At 41.7% G+C, this 25,322-nt stretch overlaps 1 protein-coding gene across 2 annotated transcripts in view; it reads right to left on the bottom strand.

Moving 5' to 3' along the window:
- The window catches only part of fgf14 (fibroblast growth factor 14), a 171,390-nt gene that overhangs the window by 21,508 nt on the left and 124,560 nt on the right, over window positions 1-25,322 (bottom strand). For both annotated transcript variants that reach the window (XM_065251782.2, XM_065251780.2), the window contains exons 2-3: window positions 24,884-24,994; window positions 22,285-22,388 (exon numbers count right to left, since the gene is read on the bottom strand). In XM_065251782.2, the coding sequence (XP_065107854.1) occupies window positions 22,285-22,388; window positions 24,884-24,994 (215 nt within the window). The remainder of the gene's footprint in view (window positions 1-22,284; window positions 22,389-24,883; window positions 24,995-25,322) is intronic.

Genomic DNA, 25,322 nt, shown 5'->3' with positions numbered 1-25,322 from the left:
CCGGACATCAGCGTCCTTTTCAGGATGGCTTTTCGTCCGTGCGATCTTGGGTGCGGCAAATACATGGGTCCGAAGGACGGTCACGAGCGTTGTCTTTCGTGTTTGGGCATCGAGCACGCAGAGGCAGCGTTCGCTGGGGGTAAGTGTTCTCACTGCGAGAGCATGTCCCTTGTGGATTTGCGCAGACGGTTGTCTTTCCTCCGGGAAAAGCGCAACCCTCGTCATGCGAGTGCTGAACGCCGCCACGGTGCGGCTGTGAAGCTCTCAAAGGACGACCTGCGCATCACTGTGCTGAGCCGAGCGGGGGATTCGTCCTCAGGCTCCCAGCCTCCTCATCCACAGCCGGTTGATGTGCCGATGGAGACTTCAGCGTCGTGTTCTACGATGTCTCTAGAATCCATCGTGCCGCCCTCCGGGTCCACCGACGCCGCAGCATCCGAGGGTGGGCCTCCTCCCCCTGACGTGGACCCCGACGCCCTTCCTCCCTCTGGTCGGGTTGGGACGCCGGAGTTCGATCCAGAGATGGTGGCCGTGCTCGCTCGAGCGGCGGAGACCGTAGGGTTAGAGTGGGTTCCCCCCCCTCAGCCCGAACCGTCCCGCCTGGATGATTGGTTCTTTGGAGCTGCCCGGGTTTCACAACCCTCTCCACCGGTGCCTTTCTTCCCCGAGGTGCACGAGGAGCTGACTAGAACCTGGAAGTCGCCGTTTTCCACGAGATTACGGCCGTTTCAGCCCTCCCCCCTCACCTCCCTCACCAGCGGAGCCGCTAAGGGTTATACGGGGATCCCTCCCGTGGAGCGTGCTGTCGCGATGCAACTGTGTCCGGCACACGCTCCCTCTTGGAAGGACCGCCCAACCCTCCCCTCTCGTGCCTGCAGACAGTCCTCCGGTTTAACGGGCGCTGCCCACCAGGCATGTGGAGAGGCGGCTTCAGCCCTGCACGCAATGGCGTTGCTGCAGGTTCATCAAGCGAAGGCCTTGAGGGATCTGCACGAGGGAGGACACGACTCGCCTGTCCTTTCGGAGCTCCGGGCTGCCACTGATCTGGCTCTTCGCGCTACGAAGGTGACAGCGCAGGCGATTGGTCGTGCCATGTCCACGATGGTGGTCCAGGAACGCCACTTATGGCTATGTCTGGCGGACATGTCGGATGCGGAGAAGAACAAGTTCTTAGACGCTCCCGTGTCCCAGGCTGGTCTCTTCGGTGAGTCGGTGGAGTCTTTTGCCCAGCAGTTCTCCGCCGCCCAGAAGCAGACGGAGGCGATCGCTCAGATCATGCCCCGGCGCAAGCGACTTGCATCTCGCCCTCCAGCGCCGGCGGCCCCATCTGCTCCTCGCCGAGGGCGCCCTGCGGCGGCTGCCTCCACCCCCCCCACTAGAACATCTTCCAGGCCACGGAGGGGGAACAGCCGTCGGCAGCCCGCCCCGCCCGCCCCACCCGCTTCCCGTGGTAAACGGAAATCGAAGCGGCCCTGAGACGGGCGACCTGGATACGGATGGGATCACTCTACGGGAGACGGTGATGGCATCGCTCCCTCCACCGGTAGAGGGCCGGGTGGAGAATCTTTGGTTTCGTTTTGTTCTGTTCCGCCGGCTTCTCAGCCGGCACCCACAAAACCACAAAAAGAGTGCATTCCTATTCCTTCTCCAGGTCTCCAGAGGATCGAGAGAGATGTGAGCGGGCATTTACGTGCTCTTCCTCCCTCTCCTCTATCGCCAGCGGGTGTCCTGAGGAGTTCCAGCTCTCCGCTGAGGAGACGGGACCACCAGCACCCTCTTCGGAGTCTGTGCTCTCCGCTGAGGAGACCAGACGACCGTCACCCTCAGCGGGCTCAGGTCAGTGTCACACACACATACTGTAGATGCTTATGCTGTCACAGCAGACGCACCGGCAGTCCCACCTGTCTCGCTTCGCTGCCCCACCGCGGGTACTTCGGTAGTGTCGTTATTTCTCCTCGTACGGTGCCTGGGTGCTTGGCTTCAGTTCCCAGCCCGTTTCGTTGGGTTTTACGCACGATCCGCCTCGGTCACGAATCCGGCACACCCCAAAATTTCGGGCTTTCGTTTCACTGTAGTGAAAGAGTCCGATGCACATGTACTGCGTGCAAAAGTCGATATCCTGTTGGCGAAGGATGTTCGAGCCGGTCCCTCTTACCGAGATGATGATGATGATAGGGTTTTCCAGCCTTTATCTCATAGTACCCAAAATACGCGGCGGGTTACGATCGATTTGATTTACGCACCGGCTCTACAAAGGGGTTCTTTTGGACGATAACGCCGAGGCTCGTATTTCAATATTCAGATCGTTTGCAGCCTTAGACCTGTAAGACGTGTACTTTATGTGTCCATCTCCCCTCGCTTTAGACCGTTTTTCGCTCTGCGTCGTGGGGTGGGCATATTAATACTAAGTACATCATTCGAGCTGTCTCTCTCTCTCCGTGTCTCCATATGCTAGTCACGGCTTTAAAATATCAGAGAGAGGGTTGTTCGCATTCTGCTCTTATGTACGTCGACTTATAATAGCCCGTTCTTGGCAGACGTGCGCGAACACAGAGTTAATGCTTCGGCATCTCGCTCGTTTATGTCTTCAGGTCGACTGGGAAAGAGTCCTTTGCCCCGTGCAGAGGATCCTTTTTCTCAGTATGGAAACTAGACTCGATCGACTAAAGGGCGTGTTTTACAAGAGCGCGCAACCAGTCAGTTCTGACTTGCCTCGGTTTAATTCGAGGGAAGTACGCGGTCCCTCTGAAACAATTTCAGAAGCTCCTGGACATATGACAGCATGCTGCGGTTGTGACACCGCCCGAGCTGCTTCATATGAGACCGCTTCAGCGTTGGCTTACGATCGAGTCTCGAGGAGAGCGTGGCGCACCGGCATACACCGTGTAAACATTACACCTGCGTGTCATTCCAACTTCCCCGTGGTAGACCCGGCATTGCCGATAGACAATGCGCCCCTGAAAGGTCTCCTGGCATTCTGTAGCATGTATGCCCTTAGCACGGGATGATCGCCACGTATGACGGGCTTGCAGTCTCAGGGGTGTGCATAGCACCCCAACTGCCGCGAGCGGTGCGCTGTATATCTGGGACTTGTACGCTCCGCTTTGGAGATGCGAGGGAAGGATGTATTAGCCGACACCAATAACATTGCGACTGTTGCGTTATTTACCGTTAAGGCGGTTTTGCGCTCTCGTCACCTGTCGCATCTCGCTCGTCATCTCCTCCTTTGGAGTCAGAAGCATCTGAGGTCCCTTCGTGCCATTCACATTCCGGGCTCGCTCAATACAGCAGCGGACGCGCTTCTCGAGCTGCGCGCCCCGGCGAATGGCGACTCCACCCCCAGACGGTCCAGCTAATTTGGAAGAAGTTCGGTTGTGCGTAGATAGATCTGTTTGCGTCGCCGGACGATACCCACTGTCGCCTATTTTATTCACTAACCGAGGGCAGCCTCGGCGTGGATGCGTTGGCACACAGCTGGCCTCGGGGGATGCGCAAATACGCATTCCTTCCAGTGAGCTTAATCGCACAGACACTGTGCAGAGTCAGGCAGGACGAGGAGAGCCTTTTATTAATCGTCCGTACTGGACGACTGGGAATTGGTTTTTCATATTTAATGCTCCTCGCGACAGCCCTCCCTGGCGGATTCCCCTGAGGAAGGACTTTCTTTCTTAGGAAGGGGCACATTGGCACTCGCGCCCCGACCCGTGGGATCTCCATGTATGGTCGTTGAGCGCGCGCAAGGTTTAGGTGATTTATCGCAAACGGTATCTAACACCATCGACGCGGTTCGAGCACCGTCCACAAGACGGGCTTACGCGCTTAATGAAACCTTTTTCGTCACCTGGTGCTCTTTGCAATGCGAGGACCCCAGAGAATGCCCCATTAACATTGTGCTTTATATCTTCAACATAGGTTAGATGGTAGGCTGTCCCTTCGCCATTAAAGTTGATATCGCCGCTATTTCTGCTCGTCACTCACTCACTTATCAACGGCAGATCAGTTGGCCAGCATGATTTGGTTATTACACTATAAGAGGCGCTCGCAGGCTAAACACCTCGCGCCCTCCTTCTATTCCTCCTTGGGACCTGTCCATGGTGCTGAAAGCCCTTCAGGCCCCCCCGTTCGAGCCTTTGCAGTCTGCGAGTCTGAAGCTTTTATCAATGAAAGCTCTGACCCTGCTAGCGTTGGCCTCAGTGAAGAGAGTAGGGGATTTACATGCATTCTCTGTTGACGACTCGTGCCTTCAGTTTGGTCCTGCTGCCTCAAGCGTAACATTGAGGCCCAGACCAGGCTACGTGCCCAAAGTTCCCACCACTCCTTTCAGAGATAAGGTGGTGAGCTTGCAAGCGCTGCCCCCGGAGGACGCAGACCCAACCATGGCTTTGTTGTGCCCCGTACGCGCACTGCGACTCTACGTGGTTCGCACGCAAAGCCTCAGGACCTCAGACCAGCTCTTTGTTTGTTATGGTGGCCAGCAGAAAGGGAAAGCTGTCACTAAGCAGAGGATGTCTCATTGGATAGTTGATACTATCGCCCTGGCTTATAATCTTCAGGGTATTCCTTGCCCCTTTAATTTGAGAGCGCACTCCACACGGAGTGTTGCCTCATCTTGGGCTTTAGCTCGTGGTTCCTCGCTAACAGACATCTGTAGAGCTGCTGGTTGGGCGACACCTAATACGTTCACTAGGTTTTTCAGTGTTCGTATCGAGCCTGTATCCTCTCGTGTTCTTTCCTCACCAGGGGGAGCACGGAGAGCAGTCTCGCAGGTCGGCTTGCAGCCTCCAACTGATGCTTCATAACTGTGTCAGTATGGAAGGCCTTCAGAACAAAAATGCGTAATGGTTTGAATTGTTCTTCCTCCGCTGCCCTGGCAGCCTTTGTTGCGGAGCATTGGCTGTCAGCCTTTCACTAGCTGTATCCTCGCGAACCTACGTGTCTGGCTCGGGCTCCACATTGTGTCCCACCGGGTTCCATTGTGAGTATTTTTCCGTGGGGTTAATCCTACTAGCCCACGTTTCCCTTAGCAGAGCACTGCTTTGCTTACACAGCCACGGCTGTCATTTTACCTCAACTACGGTTGACTTTCGCCCACCATTAGCCCTTAAGAGGGGCGGTGGCTTCCGCAGCGTTCCTATCCCGCTCAGGTAGGGCGCTTCCCAGTCGCTGGCACTTCTGTGGGGTTAAAGGAACATCTAGTGCCCGGCCTTCTGCCTTAAAACCTAATTCTCCTTATCCTTAAGTGGAACCGGAGGGCTTTACGCAGACACTGGAAGAGGTCAGCCCCTAGTGGCGTTTTGATAGGGATTCCCAATTCGTCGGTCACGACGTGACGTCGTAGTGACCGACTGAAAGGGAACGTCTCGGTTACGGATGTAACCCTCGTTCCCTGAAGGAGGGAACGGAGACGTCACGTCCCGTCGCCACAGGTGCTGCCACCTGCTGTTACGGCCGGTCACACTTTCCGGCTTTCTCAGCGAATAAGAAGCTAATTTCCCTATTTGCACCTGCTGCTTATATACGCACCTGGCGGGGCGGCGCCAGCATTATGCAAATATCTCAATGCCAAGTTCATTGGCGTTTTAGTAGTATTCGAAGCAGATTGGTCTCTCTAAGCGAGTTCCCAATTCGTCGGTCACGACGTGACGTCTCCGTTCCCTCCTTCAGGGAACGAGGGTTACATCCGTAACCGAGACGTTTTGTTTAAAGTATTTTACTTCGCTACAACTTAAATCATATCCGTTTTTGAGTAAAAAAAAAGTTGAAAAAGGCACGCCACGATAGTGATTGATTGATTGATGGGGGGGGGGGCGTTAAACTCACAAAAAAAGCATAGCATCGCAAGACAGAAAGCGCGACTCATGATTGCGTAGAAACGAAAGACAGCAAAGAAAGACCGAAAGCGCGACTCATGATTGCGTAGAAACGAAAGACAGAAAGCACAATTCATGATTGCGTAGCAACGAAAGACAAGCTACCTCTCACGCCCTTTTGAAAGAACAAAACAAAACGCTTTTAGACCCCACACGTAAGCGGCCCCGTTAACATTTAATCAATAATCAAACAAATATAAAACTAAGTAAATAAAAATCTTTCTGTGGGCTGAATTTTGTTATATATTTAACAGAAGACTTGCGCTGAACGCGGAAAATTTACCTATGTTCCACACACGTCCCGAAAGCCCTGTACCGAAACGGTCGGGTACGAATGCACGTACCGTACCCCTACAACCTAACTATAGTGCAGTGCTGACCTCATATTATTTGCCTCAAAAGTGCATTACTTTAAAAATGATTAAACAATTCCATAAATGTTTCTTATTATAAAAAAGCTTTTAGTTTTATTTAGTTTTGATTATTGCGCTTTTATTGTAAACGTGTTCCTTCAATTTAAACAACTAGTTTGTGATTTATATTCCCTTTATGGTCCTTTTTGAACTACACTAGAACCTCATCCCGCTGTAAAAATTAACTCTGTAGATTTTACCCTGAGTAAAGGTAAAATAACCTGTTTTTTTACTTTTACTTGAGTTGAATTTTTTAGACCTGTATCTTTACTTTTAGTTTAAAGTAACAATACACTTTCAGAAATAAAGGTGCAAAAGTTTTCACTGGGACAGTACCCTTTCAATAAGGTACATCTTTATACCCAAAGAGTGCATATTAGTACTTAAAGGTACATATTGGTAGTTCAAAGATACATATTTGTACCTAAATGGTACATAATAGGACCTTTTTTAAAGGGTACTGCCCCAATGACCTTTATTTTTGACAGTGTACTTTTACTTGAGTAGAATATTTTATTACTTTTTCCACCTCTTTTCAAAACCATAATGTACATAGCATCCATTAATGATATCCAATGCAACTTTTTCCAATTTATTAGCCCATAAAAAGAAATGAGATTATGACCCTCAAAATATTTTACATGCAAATTAAGGTGAAATATTTCTTACAGGTGTTTGACCAAAGGATTTAGATCCTGAACATATCTCAGCTCCACTGATGGACTTAATTTGCTTCAGTCAAGGCTGGTCAAGCTGACTAATCAAAGACGTTTCAGGTGCTTATATTAATAATGCCACCCATTAAATTAAACAGCAAATGTATGCTACAGGAGAGACTGGTGTCGCACAATACCAGCATCATTGCATGCTATAAAAAGCCTTTTATGAACGCTCTGTAATTGAGATCTACAGTCAGTGGTGTTGGGTGACGTGAAGGATTTACTCCCAGCAAAGCGGTTAAACTTTATTGACACACATTATTGTTTGTGTGCTTAGTGGACTTTATTACAGCGTTATCATTTTAATGGGACATCATAACGGAGAAAAACACTTCTCTGTGCATTCTGCTGCCAAACAACACCGCAATGTTGTCAACATGATGTTTTGGCATGCAATGTATCGGCACAGCCAGGACTATTTCAATACCAGCAACCATAATGCAAACCAATCAAGCATCTGTTAACAAACATACACAGAATTCACAACAGAGGAGCATTTTGAAATGTTGGTTATCTGCTCTAATAAACATGGCGTGCAAACCGAACCTCCAGTCCTACACTCATTTATCCAAAAGTCTTGCAGATCCTGTGAAGCCCATTTGAGCATAAGCCAGGCAGTGCTGTCCAAATGGGCATTGTGGTATAAGAGAGAAGTGATTATGTTGGGGGTCTATCAGGGCTTATTGAAGACCGAGAACAGCACCCCCCATTGCGCACACACAAATCTACCTAAGCCCAGAAGAGTGAGGCAGCCAGGGCTGTCAGAGCAGACATGAATGTGGGCAGGCGAGTGGGTGTTCATGTGTGTTTATAAAACAAGACCGTGGAGGGATCCCAAACAGTTGAAAATATCTCCCTGTCTGGCAGCGGGGATGAAGCACGCTGTCAAAGGTAGCGTGTGGGTTGAGCGTCTGTGGCGTGCAGAGCATTGCCGAAAGAAACCATCTGGGTCTCAGAGATATCTTCTGAGAAACAACTGGAGACGCCTTATCTCACTTTTCATCTCGTAGCGGGTACATGGAGAAATGCCACAGCTTGCGCTGAGAGCTTAGAAACACTTTCAGATGTTCCAACCACCGTTATAGATGTGACATACATAGACCACAACTCGTATCAAAAAGGCCAAATATCTGTGATTTCTCTGAGAAAACTTTTCTACACTTAATTGGTTAGCTGCTTTTAAAAAGCACTTCCAAAGGAAAGAGTGTAAATTTAAGCTTGCATTACGTTTAAAAGATGTGCATTTTAAATACCACACAGGAAATTTTGTCCATTAGCTATTAAAGACTGGGGTCCTGTTTAAATGCAGCATGATTAAACTGACATTTACTTTAATATAGCTATGCCAACGAACGCGTGACCTTGCCTTTGTATGTCAGTACATCACTGCCCTGCCATTTCACCCTCTGTTCACCTCACCCTTTTACGGTACAACAGCAGCTGTTGTTTACACTTATTTTTTCTCGTGTTGGTTATTTATGACCCCTACCCCGTCACCTAAGTCCTTATGCAAGTATTACTCACAAATGATGGTCTGAATACTTAAATGAATGTGTAGGTTCATTACAAGTTAAGCTCTGTTGCAATGCAGGCATGCTGTTGTTTACCAAAAATAATAATAAAGACTCAACCGTCAATTAGAAAAACTTGCAAAAATCATATTTCCATTAATGTATTCACCAGTGGCGGCTCATTACTGCTCTTCCGAGGGGCGCAAATTCAAAATATGTGTTCGGAGTGTCGTGTGTTGCTCGTGTTTTCAAAATCTGTGTTTTGAAAAACCCAACCCCTAACCCCAACATCACGGGGCAAAAGAAGTACAAATGTGATCGTACAAATACAAATTAGCAATGTTGGGGAAAGTTACTTTTAAAAGTAATGCATTACAATATTAAGTTACTTCCCAAAAAAGTAACTAATTGCGTTACTTAGTTACTTTTTATGGAAAGTAATGCTTGCGTTACTTTTGCGTTACTTTTTCTTACTTGGCCGAGGCTTGATCTCTTTCAGGCCTTGCAGGTGTTTTTTATGATCGCAAAAATGTCAAGCTCTGGCCTTCCATCTCCGTTTCTGACTCAAACTGTTCCCGCTAAGGGAACACAGAGTGCATAATTCTGCGTTAATATGTTCAGTTTAATTCAGTACATTATTTTATTTTTAAATTGAATTAATTAAACTGAAAAGTAACTCGCATTACTTTTTTAAAAACGTAACTCAAATATTAATGTGTACATTTATAAAGTAATGCGTTACTTTACTCGTTACTTCAGAAAAGTAATATTATTACGTAATGCGAGTTACTTGTAATGCGTTACCCCCAACACTGCAAATTAGCCACCTCATATACGAATTAAGTAAGGGATAATGTAGAGGCAGCCGGTAGTTATCGGGAAATAAGCCCCGACAGTGTGATCAGGACCCGACGCGAAGCGGAGATGCATAAAATGATCACAGATGCATAAAATGATCGTAATACCTTATTAACATCCTCTGCTTCATACTTGTCTGTCTCCATTTTTTCTCTTTTAGCCAGTCTTTGAGAAGTTTTAATGCCCATTCTGTATTTTTTTGTGTGTTGGCTTCGTAGCTGTCATGCTCTATTTTGACAAGTTCAGTCTCAGTAAGCTGTCTGTGTCTTGTCGTGGTTGTCGAGTGTTTGTCACAAGATGGCGCCAAACAGTAATCTTTATTGATCTTTATTGGCGCGGAGCGATTTTACTCGTACAAGTAGTACCGGCTATGCGTTATTACTTTGGAGCGGTTATTATTTGAAAAGAACGAACCTGCAAATGTCTCAACTGAATGCAATCAGAATCAAGCATTCCAGAGAGCCGTGTAACAACATGAGATAGCGTGGGTATTGTGTAGGTCCGACGCAGAAGTATAAATCAGACTTTACTCATTTAACAGTATGTGTAATAAAACTGCTACTCCTCTTAAGCAATATCTAAAATGAATGACATGAATTTACAGGATAAAAATTATGACATCAAGCAGTAATGACAATAGCCAGCAGAAGACAGAATTGTGGTGTTTACTGCTGTGGTTTTCTCTTGTAGTTTGTGAAGTGGAAGACAATGGCATCCAATGAATATGAATGATTGGAAAGCTTTCAGGACAAGCTTTCCCTATTGATTTCTATATAGCGCTGTATAAATTGTTGCTTTCATTTTGTGAAGAAATAAAAGATACCGAGCTCTAGGGTCTGTGTGAGCGTAGCATTTGCTGCAAGGGAGGAAGGACTGCCTAGCACAGCAACAGACTTATAGAACAAATCTGTGGAAAGCTGTCTGTACTCGTGTGGCCTGAGGGGACGGTAAGGAAACAGTCATTCAGCTTGCAGGGGTGCCCATTATACTTTCACACGCTGCCCAAAAGCGGTGTGTAATGTAAAATAGGCCGCACTTTGGAACAGTGAGAGAAATGTATGGAGGAGGTGATTGCGCATTGTCACTTCCCTGCTAGACCGTCATCTTTTGGTTTTATTTTGAATGTCCCGAAATCCAGATTAAACACTAAAGGGGATCACGCCTTTTCTGTGGCCGCTCCACACCTCTGCAACAGCCTTCCTCCTTATAATAAGCACTTTGGTCAAAAAGTGTTATTTTAAAATGTACTGTAGAAATAAATGTTGTTGTTGTTCTTATTCAAGAACTGTAGTATGCACTAAAGCCCGGAGTACTGTATAGGCTGTTTTTACGTGTACAAGAATGTACGTACACGGTCTAATGCACAGCATGTTTATTTGACTCATATTTGACTCATACGCGAAAAAATGCAATGCATCTCCTGGGCTACATACTACATTCTCCTTTATGCACATGCGTGACCTACACAAACAAAGTACATGGAACTTTAAAGTACACCTGTTTCATTTTTAAAAAACGTTATTTTGTGTATTTGGAATAATACAATGGGCCCTATTTTAACGATCTGAAACGCAAGTGCGAAGCGCAAAGCGCAAGTGACTTTGTGGGCGGATCTTGGGCACTGTTGCTATTTTCCCGGCGGGAGAAATAACTCTTGCGCCAGGCACAAATCAATAAGGGGTTGGTCTGAAGTAGGTTCATTATTCATAGGAGTGGTTTGGGCGTAACGTCAAATAAACCAATCAGAACGCTATCCAACATCCCCATTAAACACAAGGGCGCAAGTTCCATGGCGGGTTGCTATTATTATGCAATTTACCAGGTGCACGCCAGGAGCGGTTCACAGCCGAGAAGACCCACATTCTTGTAAGAGCAGTCAAAGACAGCGAAGTTGTTTTGTATGGGGATGGGAGAAACCCGCCCAAACCAGCGTGGGTTAAACAGGCGTGAAAGGAAATAGCCACAATTGTCTCATCAGCTGGCATCCCCATCGTTGCGCCAAGCGCTACAATGATGTCAGGAGATGGGGGAATCCCAAGCTTGCCAGCATAAATCGGGCACGCCGTGTAACGGGAGGTGGATCTGCCTCTACACAGGACCTGACGCCAGCAGAGGACATCGCTGCATCCACCCTCACCGCTGAAAGGGTTTGGCGGCTTTGAAATCGGACCCAAGAAACGCAAGCAAGGTCCGACCCCAAAGTACACTTACAAATCAAGTTCATATACATTAAGGTTTCTTATGAAATAAACGTAAAACAGCCACACAACAAACTTATGAAAATATTTTAATCGTTATTTGCATGAGAATTTTTTAACGCAGCAACACAATAAATGAAAACTATCACCACAATGCTCACCACTATGATTCCCCTTATCTCATGTGTTAATATTTTTTATTGTAACAATTTATGATTTGCAAAAATAACTGTTGCATCTGTGTAGATTAGATAAGCAAAGTGTGTGCGCGTTGTGCACGCTATACATTATGGTCAAGCATGCACCCTTAAAATAGCATAATGAACCATGCGCAACGCGCCACTGACTTTAGACTAGTTTTTTTGGTCAGTGGTGCAATTGTTTTTTGAAACTGCAAAATAGCATCAGGAATGGTTTGTGCCGCAACACGCCTCCTTTTTTTCGCTGAACCGCCCAGGGAGAGCAAGTTCATTCCCTAGTTTGCCGACGCGCATCTGTGGAGGGAAAAACCCGCACTGCCTGAAATACGAATGATATATGCACCACTGACAAAGTGAATTGCGCTGGGTGCAAGATAGGGCCAAATGTGTTCATGAGGTTTATGGTTAAAAACACATTCTTTACCACATACCTACAATTTTGTGGCTCCAGATTTTACTCTATTCCTGAAACAAACGGATTTTAAAATCTCTGTGTCCCTGATTGGCCAGTTAATCTGTACGTTGTGATTGGCCTGAATACCTCTGATGTCAGCCGGAAATGTGACGCTACTAACCATGTTTGAAAGATTCGCTCACAATGCAATGCTAAAAAGAGTTAACTTACAGGATGTGAGTCCGAAACGGGAGAAATTATGATAATCACCGTCTTGTCAACATCACCAATCCCAGGAAGTAAACTTTTGCCTACAATCTGTGTGCTTGTTGTAGTCCAAGAAAAGAGATTTACGTTGGAGATGATTTACTTTGGGTTATGTACCTTTTGCATATCGTTAACATGTACTGATACACACTTACACACCAAAGGAAATGTTAAAATGTGAATCAGACAATAGGTGCTCTTTAAAAATCGAGAGGCGCACGTACAGTTCATTCACTGCATAAAGTGTAAAACTGCAATTCTGCATACTGGATGTCATTATGGTTTTTATTAGATAAACCATGAAGTTAAAGTTTGAAGCTGTCACACTTTGACATCCTCAGTGCTAGATAAATACTTTCAGTTTTCAAATAAATGACATAATCAAAATATACTGCACTCTTAAATAGCTTCAATGAAGTTTGTAAGCAGTTTGTCGCTAAGCACTTTTTTCGAAAGGGTAGCTTGAGGCAGATTCTATTTTAAATTATGAATAGCTAGGAGCTTGGCAAGCTACAGTTTCAAACTGATCTTCAGTGTTAATCACTGAATGTGTTTGTCTGTTTGGCTCTAACGTTCTTTTCTACCACAACACAAAAGCAAATGCAATAGTTTGCATGCTTTTATGAAACATCCATCCAAAAATAGTTTGTGATGCTTATATGAAACATCCATCCAAAGCACGCCTGTAAACTGAGGGTGGACAAGGCTGGGATTCGTTCCACAGTGCACACCACCCACGATCACCATAAAATGTTCTTTGAAAATAAATACGATGCTAAGCTAATTACAGGTCTTCCAAGTGCACTTAGACAGTTGCTAAGACTATTTGCAAATCTGTGTATTCAAACTGCTCTTATAAGACACAACTAATTACATCTTTTCACTTAATGCCCTGTTCAGACGGTTTGGTCTTAAGTCAACATATGATTTCAAGGGGAAACTACTTTGCTAGGCATGGACAATTAACACTATAAAAAAGACTAATGTATTTTAAGGGTCATACAGTACACTCTTAAAACGGATTTGTTAAAGGGGACATTTCACAAGACTTTTTTAAGATGTCAAATACATCTTTGGTGTCCCCAGAGTACATATGTGAAGTTTTAGCTCAAAATACCATATAGATAATTTATTATAGCATGTTAAAATTTCCACTTTGTAGGTGTGAGCAGAAATGTGCCATTTTTGGGTGTGTCCTTTAAAATGCAAATGCACTAAATGGCAGTGCTGTGGTAGGATAGTGCAGATTAAGAGGCGGTATTATCCCCTTCTGACATCACAAGGGGAGCCAAATTTCAATTACCTATTTTTCACATGCTTAGATAGAAGCACTGAGGACCCAGTTATAGCACTTAAACATGGAAAATTTCCGATTTCATGTTATCTACCCTTTAAAATGTGTTACACTTACCTAGACATATCTGTGTTATTATTGAAACAAAACATTTTGTGTTGTTTTAACACACCTTGTGTTGTCCCTTTTATTTATATGAATACAAAATCCACACATAATGTGTTAAAATAATGCATAAAATAATGTGAGTAAAATTTATGATGTACAGTAAGTGGAAACAATGGCTATTGTATGAAGCATGTCCTGTTGGTAGCCTACTGGATAGGTCTGTGAAAGCAATATATTATGTGCCAAGAAGATTTAGGGAGGACTTGGTAACATCAGAATCCTCTTAAAATCGAATTAATGTACATGCATATGCAGAAATGACTTATTGCTTTAGGCTGTATTATGCATTACCCCTACAAATGTCCGCCGTGCCTACACTCATTTCAGTATGCAGGAGAGCAGACTCCTATTATCTAAATCTACTGCTGTCATTGAATAAAGAACTAGTGAGCGAAACAAAAGCAAGAAATCGTTTCTGTTTGTCATGATTATGATAAACTTACAAGGCACTGAATAGATAATAGCCTGTAGTGTTTGCATATCGATAGTACTTTAAGTAAATGAGGCGCAGAACAAAGTGGAATCTGTTGGAAACTAATCGAAAGAAGAGCCTTATGGAAATCAGGTCACAAGTCTCCAAACTGTAAACTGTAAGGGATAATGGTATCAATATTCTATTAAGGTCAGAGGTACTTTGCTAAAGAAACTAATGAGTTACAAATGCACATATTTTGCTCCATACTAGTGTGATAACATGTGCTACAAATACCACAAATAGGCTACTACTAATGATCCTTACAGAGAAGAAAAATTACAGCATTCACATCTTGTGTGTATGCACAGAGATAAATGAATAATAAATGAGGAAGCTTGAAATGCAGTTATATTATTGATACACGTTGTGATTGTGAGTGAGTAAATTATCTGAATTTTTTTAAGAAAATGGCCTAATCCTTTAACATGAACAAAGTGGGTTGCAATAAAAACTAAAATCTATCAACACGCTACCAATGCACATTTGCCATGTTCACACAGCACCAGAATATGCCTGTCAATCCCGTATTTGAGTCCTTAATACTACTGTCATGTCGCCCTTAACTGTGTTAAGGTACGAGGCTGTGTTGAGGCAAGATGACAGCATTATAGATATTTTTTATTATAGATAAAAAAAATACTTATTCTTATGTCTAACCAAAGCACAATATGACAGAAAGTGTTTTCTAGAAATGTATAATCCATTATTCTTAGGTGGACAATGTCATAAGCGAAGCCCTCAGGCAAACCCAAAGCTTTCCCTTTAGTGCCATTATAAGGAACTTCCACACCTCGTTCTATTTCCTATTCTCTAATCGATACTGTGTTCTTTACACTCTGTTGCGTTCAGATTATCTGTCAGATGCACATGACACATGGCTCCAAGCACAGCCCCTGCAACATCCTTTTCATGAAGACATAGGCAGATTTTACAAAGTGACCTGACACAGCTCCAGCTCTCCCTTTCAACTGAGGATCAATGTATAGGGTTGCCGCTCTTCATCATAGCTGAACAGCCCCCTCCACGGAGGACAGCTGGAGAATCTATCATCCTGCTCTTGTTTTGGCGTACAACTCCAAAGCTTAGTGAGCGAACAAACACCTTCATATCAATAAATTCAAGGCCAGTTGTTCCCAACAGTGACCAAGTGATGTTTGTAGTGTTTAATAGATGATGGCTATCACCACTTTGTGATGGACTTCTCCATCTTGTTGGGCTTCACCTGTGATGCTTTATACTTATGACCAAGTGATGTTTGTAGTGTTTAATAGATGATGGCTATCACCAGTTTGTGATGGACTTCTCCATCTTGTTGGGCTTAACCTGTGATGCTTCATACTTATACATTTTCTTGAGACCTTAAAAAAGCCAAGTGAATGCTTGACTAAGCTGTAATTCTGGACAGGCGAACAGTTGGACATACAGTACATGGAAGACCCATTTAGGAAATGCATAGGGCAAAGGGGGTCCATTTATGACATATTCCTATGAGATGTGTCAGGCCCACACAGCACAACCCAGCAGGCATTAGGGCAAAACATAAACCGAAAGCTATAAATGTTACACATGCCTAATGTATGCTTAAATCCATAATACCAACACAGCTTGTGTACTAAAACTCATAAATTCACCAATTGAGTCCAGATGACTAATATCTCATTTTAAAACGTGGCCAAACTTGTCCGAATACATGGTTGGACGACAAGAGATTAAACTGGCACTGCTTAAATGCCACTGTCATGGCGCATGCAAAGGATTTCATTTAGATTTCGTCTGACAGTGAAATTGCTTTTGCCTCCATTAGTCACCTGACCTTGTTTTTGTATTTCTAACTAAGACCCTTTTCTGCTTGCACAAGCTGGCAGAGGGAGACTTTATCAGTGTGCCAAGCTCCATCTCACTGGTATAGGGCTCCATTAACTGTGCGATTGGGCTTTCAGAAGATACATTTCTCCAAGCATTCTATCCACCTGTAAATGATTGCTTATTTCCTGGGTAAGCTTGCCTGCTCCCTGCTACAGTACAGTATATACTCTATATACTACTGTCAGTAATATACCTGAAGAAATACTTATGTCTTGTCCTGGTCTGATGCCTGGGTATGTTACAACATGTTCTGTTTTACTGAGAGTACATGCACATGGGAATTGGATTAGATGCAGTTTTGACAATATACGTACAGTATATACCCACACTGAAGATGTAAACTTTAGATCACTTTTAAAATTTAAAAACTTTTTTTACTTTTAAAATTAAATTAAGCTGTGTACGATGTACTGTAACTTTTCACTTTTTACAGTGCAATATATGTTATAAATATAATAATTATAAAATAATTAATAGAAAAATGTGTAACAAGTAACTGTGGTATTATTTAGCTTAGCAGAATGTAGGCCATACCCTCTGATTCTGTTTCCCAAGCCAGCTTGTAGCTTTGACCTTATTGTTCATTAATGCATGAAGATGGTTTTGTACAGTCCCTGGTTTCTCTAGTACTGTCTCTGAATTTAGATAGCACAGGTTGGTACAGCTTATAGTTCATTAAAAACCTGCCGGCCATGGAACTCGAACCAGCTACTTTTGGGTTACAAGCTGTGAATATTCAAGTCATTTCAGTAGACAAATGTTAAAGGGACACTCCACTTTTTTTGAAAATATACAAATTTTCCAGCTCCCCTAGAGTTAAACATTTGATTTTTACCGTTTTGGAATCCATTCAGCTGTTCTTCGGGTCTTGTGCTACTACTTTTAGCATAGCTTAGCACAAGCCATTGAATCTGATTAGACCTTTAGCATCACGCTAAAAATAACCAAATAATTTGGAAATTGTAAGTGATATTACACACTGCCTGAAAATAGTCCCCTGCCATTGAAAGTTACTAAGGGGACTTTTTCGGCTGCTGCGTAATATCATTGCGCCTCCTGCAGCCATGTTACAGCAGCAAAGTCCTTGATTATTACGCCAGAATGAGATAATAGTTCCTAGCCATATCTGCCTAAAAACGCAACTTTTTATTTTCTGTCGGTCTTAGTACACGATGTAACTACAGAAGAGTCAAGCTTTAAATAGGAAAAATATCCAAACTCTTTAGTTATTTTTAGCGCAATGCTAATGGTCTAATCAGATTCAATGAATTGTGCTAAGCTATGCTAAAAGTGGTAGCGCCAGACCCAGAGATCAGCTGAATGGATTCCAAAACTGAAAATCTAATATTTAACTAATATTTAGCTGAAAATTAGCATATTTTCAAAAAAAGTGGAATGTCCCTTTAACCAAGTTAAAAAAAGCACAGTTTTATACAGTCGAATGTCACTGTATGTAACAAAAATAAAGTGATAGTTCACTCAAAATGAAAATTCTGGCATAATTTACTCATGTTGTTCTAAACCTGTTTAACTTTCATTATTCTGTATTTGTTTTTCCTATTATGGAAGCCAATGAGTACCATCAACTGTGTGCTTACCATTATTTATCAAAATATCTTCTTTTGTATTCAACAGAATAAAAAGCTCGTACAGGTTTTCAAAAATTAGGATCGGGTTTTTTGTTATTTCCCTTTGGCATGTGAGATCGGTTGGACCCGTAAGGAATGCAAAAAGTCAGTCTTAACAAGCAGATTGTGTAAAAATAAGCAAAGTATGTTTAAATGATGATTTTGTGGTCAAAGTATTTTATTTGTTTGGACTAGGTTGCCTTTCCTTAAATCATCTTGCAGTGTCCATCAGCAGGACATGGACTGGGTGGCTGCTTATCTCTGACAAGTTATGTGAAACCTCAGATGAGATATGCACAAAATATGCTTTAAAAAGACAACTTCTTATCTTCAACCAAAATATTTGATTCCCCTGTAAGTAATCCTGACAACCAGCCAACTCAAAGTAAGGAAAGATTTCAATGTATTCAAAACCCCTATCATACCACCGACACTGAAGAAGATTAGAGAAACTGTAGACATATTGTTATTAAGTTAGGACATTACAGAACTCTTTGGCCCTTAACAGAACTGATAAGATGAATATGATTTAATCACAGGGTTAACCCCTAATATTCAAAAAAATACTTTTAAATCATCCAAAAACAAATTAAACGACTATTGCCAACCAAATCAGCTCTACGAAGTGAAAGCTGTGTTTTGCAGCTACTGGCAGCAATACAAACTAGATAAGCACCAAAGTAAAGTAAGTCTACAGGGACCAGTCTACTGATGTGAAAAGGCAATCTGAGACTCATGAAATGCAGCATTAACACATGTGGCAGGTGATAAAGCTATAGTCCTCTTTCTCTCTAGTCCACTGAGGAGAAAAACCAACAGCTAGCTGAAGATGATAATAATATACCGTGACTAAAAATGATCAAATATATTTTTTTACCTTCTCCCTATTTATTAACTAATAGTTGCATGTACATTTCATATTTACTCGATTTGACATTACGAGCATGTTTGCTTTTTTTGGAGAAAATACTCGCTTTTGTATTTACAGTATGTAACCGCATAACTATCATACCTGAAGCCACCCAGAAAAGAAGCCTGAATATTATTCCCAAGGATGAATCAGTCTGTGAACATCAACAGGAGAGATGAGAGCAGAGCTTGAGCCCTTTGAACAAAAGACACGGATTGAAAAATGAAAGATTATCTCTTATGTCTTTCTTTTCTCCTAGGCATGAGTGTGATGTGCCGAGACTCCAGAACGTTTTGATACTATCGGGTCACTTGTACTCCTGTGCTGTACAAAAAAGGCTCGGCAGACAAAAGACCAGGATGCAGTGCAAGAGCTTCTTAATGGAATTCTGCTCTATTCAACGGGACTATCGTATTCTCTCAGATGGACTCTGTAGAATGAACAACTGTTCAAACTAGGCTGTCAGCATTCCTTCATTTAACCAATAAAGGAAAATGAGTGGTTTAAGGTTAAATCATCAAGTCAACTCACAAAATAAGCATTTTATAATATGGATCCATTTGTCAACAAGAGTAAAAGCATGGGTGTCGAAAGCAAAAAAAAAAAATGAGTGGGTCCAAAGCATTTACTGAAGTAGATGCCATTTTCTTGTTTTTTTGGTGCCTTTTAATTAAACAATTGCTTTTATAGCCTAAAATCTTTGCTTACCTTGTTGTGCAGCGGGTGAACAATTGGTGAAAGTTGTGAAAACTAACAAAATGGAGTTTAAATTAAATGAGCCAAGTGGAATGGATTTGAGAAAGCAGCAATGTGGAAGTCACGACTGTAGCCAAACGCAGAATAGAGTTAAATTTTTTAGAGCATTTCTCAAGTGGAATAGACATGACTGACGAGTGAACAGGCATATGCACTAAATTAAAAAAGTGACTGTGTCCAATATCATAGGTCTTAAAAAGTATGTGGGTCCGTGGGTACATGGTTCAGAAGCCAATGACTATCAGTACATAAATCAAAGATATTGGATATAACAGTTTGAGCACTCCTATGCAATGCTCAATATGACTGCACTGGCGACAGAAGTCCCGCCTTGAAACAACCAATCATCAGTCATAAAAGACTGACGATTCTCTGGGGGAGGAGCTTGTCAACCTCTGGACAGTAGCTGAAAATTAGTTTTTTAGAGTAATTTGAGCTTAAAGAAACACACCCACATTTTGGGAATTAAGCTTATTCACAGTATCCCCCAGAGTTAGATAAGTCCACATACCTTTCTCATCTCCGTGCGTGCTGTAACTCTGTCTGACGCAGCCCCTGCTAGCTTAGCTTAGCACAAAGACTGGAAGTGAATGGCTTCAGCTAGCAAACTGCTCCCAATAAGTGACAAAATAACCCGAACATTTTCCTATTTATGTGTTGTGGTTTGTATAGTCACACCGTGAAGCACTGCTACTGGGTGGAGTGATTTGCTTGCAGCACCCGAGAAGCCCCCTGGTGAGGAGCAGAGACTTCGGTCAGAGTTGTGCAAATCACTCCGCCCAAATAGAACTGCTTCGCCTTCTGATAATATAGTTCCCAGTATGTATACTGTTAAAAGATAGCTGTGTCTCATATGACCTTGTTATTTGTACACGGTGTGACTTTACAAATCACAACACATAAATAGGAACATGTTCGGGTTATTTTGTCACTTATTGGGAGAAGGTTGCTAGCTGGAGCCATTCAATTCCAGTCTTTGTGCTAAGCTAAGCTAGCAGGGGCTGCATCAGACAGAGTTACAGCACGCAAGGAGATGAGAAAGGTTTGTATGGACTTATCTAACTCTGGGGGATACTGTGAATAAGCTAAATTCCCAAAATGTGGGCATGTTCCTTTACATTAAGAAACAAACGTTATGGTACAAATTATGTCAGGTTGAATTGTTGGTCAAACATATGGTGTTTATTTGTGATTTTAGGAGGTGATTTTAGAGATAACTGTCTTTTCCTGTTCAAGTTGATAGGACTAGTCTTGGATGACTGAAATGACTGCAAACAAGGCTGCTTAGTAAAACGACTTTCCTAAAGGGATAATTAACATGACCAATCAACAAACAACTAAATTTGTATAAGTGATATTCACAATGATCAATAAATATTATGAAATATATTGCTAATTATTAGTTAATGCTAGCTAATGCATTAATTCATGTTAATTAATGGTACCATATTGTGAAATACTGTAAAAATTACTATTACACTACAGTAAAATAAAAAGATCTGGCTTGCTGCCCAAAAAAAGCAATCATGAATTACAGAAGTAAACGGAAATAAAAGTGGAAAATGTTACATTATGACTGACAAGATGAACAAACTCCCCCTAAACCTCCATTCAAAACCCCACTTATGGTCATATTAACATAAAAACTATTAAGTCTATTAAGTGAAGTTCTAACTTCAAAAAAATCTGTTTGGTAGTCAGTGCTAGTATTGCATGTAATTTTTTATCAGAATCAAAAGGGCATCTACAGGATAAGTGCACTTATTTCTTCCTCTAACAAGAAATGGCCCCTTATGGTCGCGGGGTCGGGTAATAACTGCACATTCTCATAGAAAAGAGGAATAATGAAAAGCGAATGTATAAACCTCAGAGAGCAGACAGAGAAAGAAAAGAAAGATTTTTCTGCCATTACCTGAGTCATTCACACAGGAACAGAGAGAGAAGAAAAGCAGTGATGAAAAGCTGTAAGAGTGTGTGGGTGCATCTGTAGACTTGATTAGTAAGACCATTAGACCTCAGAAAGACAGTCATTGTGTAAGACCCCTCAGTGAAATATGCTGGGTCAGTTGTGGATGAATATTACAGCTTTCAAGTTGTTACCCAGGAAAAGGAGCGGCTGTCTGTCAACATGTCCTGTCTATATAACTGCTATTCTAAAACCATACGTGTTAATTATGTCTTGTTTATTCTCTTTATGGAAGAGAATAATTAGCCTACAGTTATAGTTGCCTGTAACTATTCACTGATTGGTCAAGATCAATACATAAAGGTATAAACATTTGAATAATTGTTGTGATATTCTGTAACACATTATGTTAAAGTCACCCTTTTTGTGGATTATTTTAACACATAAAACTTATCTTTGAGTATCATAATAGCATATGTAAAAGTTTTTCCTGTGACAGTAATTTCTTCATGCTTTAATATCTATGAATATGCAAATGAGTCCTCTGCTCAATCACACAGCTCGGACCATATGAATTTGTGAATTAGTCTCAGAGTGACATGAAGAGTGATGGGTCTATTCTAGTACGATGTCTTTAGCTATGCAAAATGATAACATCAAATTGTTAGCTTATCTATGCAGGTACAACACAGAAAGGCAGTATTTAGATCTGAAAGCATTCCTGGTCACCAGCATTGGTTGCTGATATACTGGTGTCCCTGCCATCTTAACCATCTTCATCAGAAAGACCATAGTGGTTGACCAGCTCAGTCAAGAAGATATATTAGAGTTAAAGTATGCTGTGTTCTTACTGATGTGTACAGATGGCCTTCTCCATTCATGGCGATGTACAAGCCCGTCTTCACAGACTGAATAGCAACGACCCGAAGGCCCACAGGGATGAGGTTAAACAAAGCTGTAAAGACAACACAGGGTTTAACGCTGTGCATGCTTACAATAAACACATCAACATGTAAATTTACCTTGCATTTAACACTGAACAACTGAAGAGCTCAGATGCAAAACCCTCTAAGTGCACATGACATGTTTTTGTAAATAAGCATTTTTTATCAGACTCTTAATAGATTTTGCCAGCAAACCACTATTTCTAAATGGACTAAGGCCGGTATATGAAGCAAAAGTATTTCATGAATGTATAAGATGTGCAAAGATCATTTGTTTAATATCATTATCTCATTTTTGCTGAGGTGGTGTTTAGCGGCTTTTGCATCTAAGTTACTCAATTGTATTTTATAGTGCACTGCAAAGATTAATCGCGATTAATCGCATACAAAATAAAATGTATTTTTACATAATATACAGTATGTGTGTTTACTGTGTGTAATTACTATGTATATTTAACCACACACATACATACATACATATATACATACAAATATTAATTTCAGAAATGTTTTATTTATATATCAAATAGAGTATATACAAATATAAAAAAAATACACATTTAAATGTTTCTTAAATACATACATGAATGTGTGTATTTATATATACATAATAATGACACATAACACACACATATTATTCAATTTTTTTTATAAAACGTTTATTTTGTATGCGATTAATCGCAAATAATCTTTGCCCAGCACTAAAACGAACAAACCTAATTGTGAAGTTAATGTGAAATTTGAAATAAGTTTAGATTTTTATATTTTATAATTTAAACAAGACTTGTTCTAAACACATTTCAGCGACACTTTACAATAAGGCTGTATTTAAGTTAATGCATTAGTGAACATGAACTAACAAACAATACATCTACAGCATTTATTAATCATATTTCATGTTAATTTTATAATTTACCATGTTTAATATCAAATGTTGTAACTGTAAACAGCAAATAATGCACAGTGAACTAACATGAACAATTGTGCTGTTTAACTAACATTAACAAAGAACAATACATTCTTTATACAGTATATTGATTATGATTAGATTATGTAAGCTAATGGATTTAGTAATGTTAACAAATGCAATCTCATTGTAGTGTCACCCTTTATTCTAAAAAAGCAAAAATGCAAAATGCATGGCTTAGTAATACAACTAATTATAAGAACATGCTGAACATTAGGCAAACTCTTTCGCCCAGCCAACAAAAGGCTTAGAAAAGGCTTCACAATTCCAACCAAAACATGACACAGAAACTGAACTCAGGCCGCACAGCTTGTATAAACAGCAAAAAGTGTAGTACATAAAAGGTGATGCACATAAATTGAATGGAGGCCTCATATTATGTAAAATAATTGTTTTTATGCCCAGTGGGCAGCAACAGAAGCTGGGCGCTACAAGCCGGAACATAGAAGGGTGGTGATTGGAGGCGGTACCAGTGCATGGCAATTTAATGGTTCTTTTGTTGTTGGAAAAGCTCTTCGGACTTGTTAGGTAACGTCCATTGTTTGTACTGGAGGGTAGTAACAGCCTAACTGGTGACAGTAAGTGCATCCAGAGGGGTGATTCAAACCTACAGTTTAATGAACTCACTTCAACTTACAAGTAATTGGCACCACTCCCGGGGTGCTTGCACGAAATTTCGAGCGGGACAGTAACATCAAACTAAATTCTGGAGGTGCTTCATGGGTACATCTGAACGGATCCTTACAAGGGCATGAAATAGACTTTGCATATCTTGTCTTTAAGGGTGAGCACATAATTGAAATCCTTCGTGGTTCCAGCATCATTTTTCTTTTCAACAGCTTTCTGTGAATTATTTAGGTTTAGTCTCATACTGTGCAAATTTAAATATTGTTTTGTAACAGATTAGAAATGCTAGCTATGTTATGATTTATTCATGCAATATTATTTTACAAGTTTATAAACACCCAGTAAAAATGTAATCATAATATTTGCATACTAATTTATTATGGGTCTTGGTTTCTATTATGCCAAGTTAAATCAAAGTGAAAGTGTATGTAGTGTGTTTTTGTGTGTGTCAGAAATGTCAAGAGTCATCTGCTCTCAGACTGTGTGACTGACAGAGAGCCCTCAGTGTGTCATTCCGTCAGAGCAGCTGCGTATTAAAATCAAATTAAAACAGCTGGCCCGAAGCATTTGAAAAACAGGCTCAGTGAAGGCTAATAATACACCAATGCCTCCTGAGTTATCAGCTCACACACACACACACGTCTCCCTGGGCATCAGCCTACTGCAATATCAGCAACAGTTATAAGTACAGAAAATTAATCAGTAACAGATTTTAAAAGTTGGTGTGCAGTGACGTTAATGATATGCCTGTGTGCACACTTCACTTTTTAAGTGCCCTCTCCCATCGACTATATATGTCATTCTCGGCAAAGATACTACATATGAAAAAACATTTGTTTGGTTCTTTGTACAATGTGATGTCTAGTCACATTACATTGGTCATTCCTAATAAAAAAATCAAAGAGGACTTACAAGAATTACTACTGTCATCCTTGGTCCCATCAAGAGATCCATCTGGGTTCATCTGCAAGTAGTATCCCTGCCTGCAATATAACCTGGTCACTATACCCTTGAGCTGGGGATCTGTGGACAGAAAGACAAAAAATACTTTTTGAATCAATAAAACACTTCTCATACATGAACAGAACTTATTTTAACAGTCATTTAAGGAATATAAATGTAAGGATGAAAGGTACAGTATGATAATACAAAAAGGTAACTATATGTTGGTCATGATAACTTTTTGTTTAATGTATTTAGGTAAAGCCTTTGAGTTTTGTGCTGTTTAATAAAATATATTATTCACATACAATAAAGTCTCAACAGTGCCCTCTCTAGCTGAGTCTAAATGGTTAGTCTTGACCTTCTAGTGTATTGAGCAGAATACCCAGTCCTTCCAGAAAAAACCCAG

Source organism: Paramisgurnus dabryanus, chromosome 15 (assembly GCF_030506205.2).
Source record: "Paramisgurnus dabryanus chromosome 15, PD_genome_1.1, whole genome shotgun sequence".
Lineage (NCBI taxonomy): Eukaryota > Metazoa > Chordata > Actinopteri > Cypriniformes > Cobitidae > Paramisgurnus > Paramisgurnus dabryanus.
The sequence above is the reverse complement of the archived record's forward strand: the minus strand, read 5'-3'. Positions and strand labels throughout refer to the sequence as shown.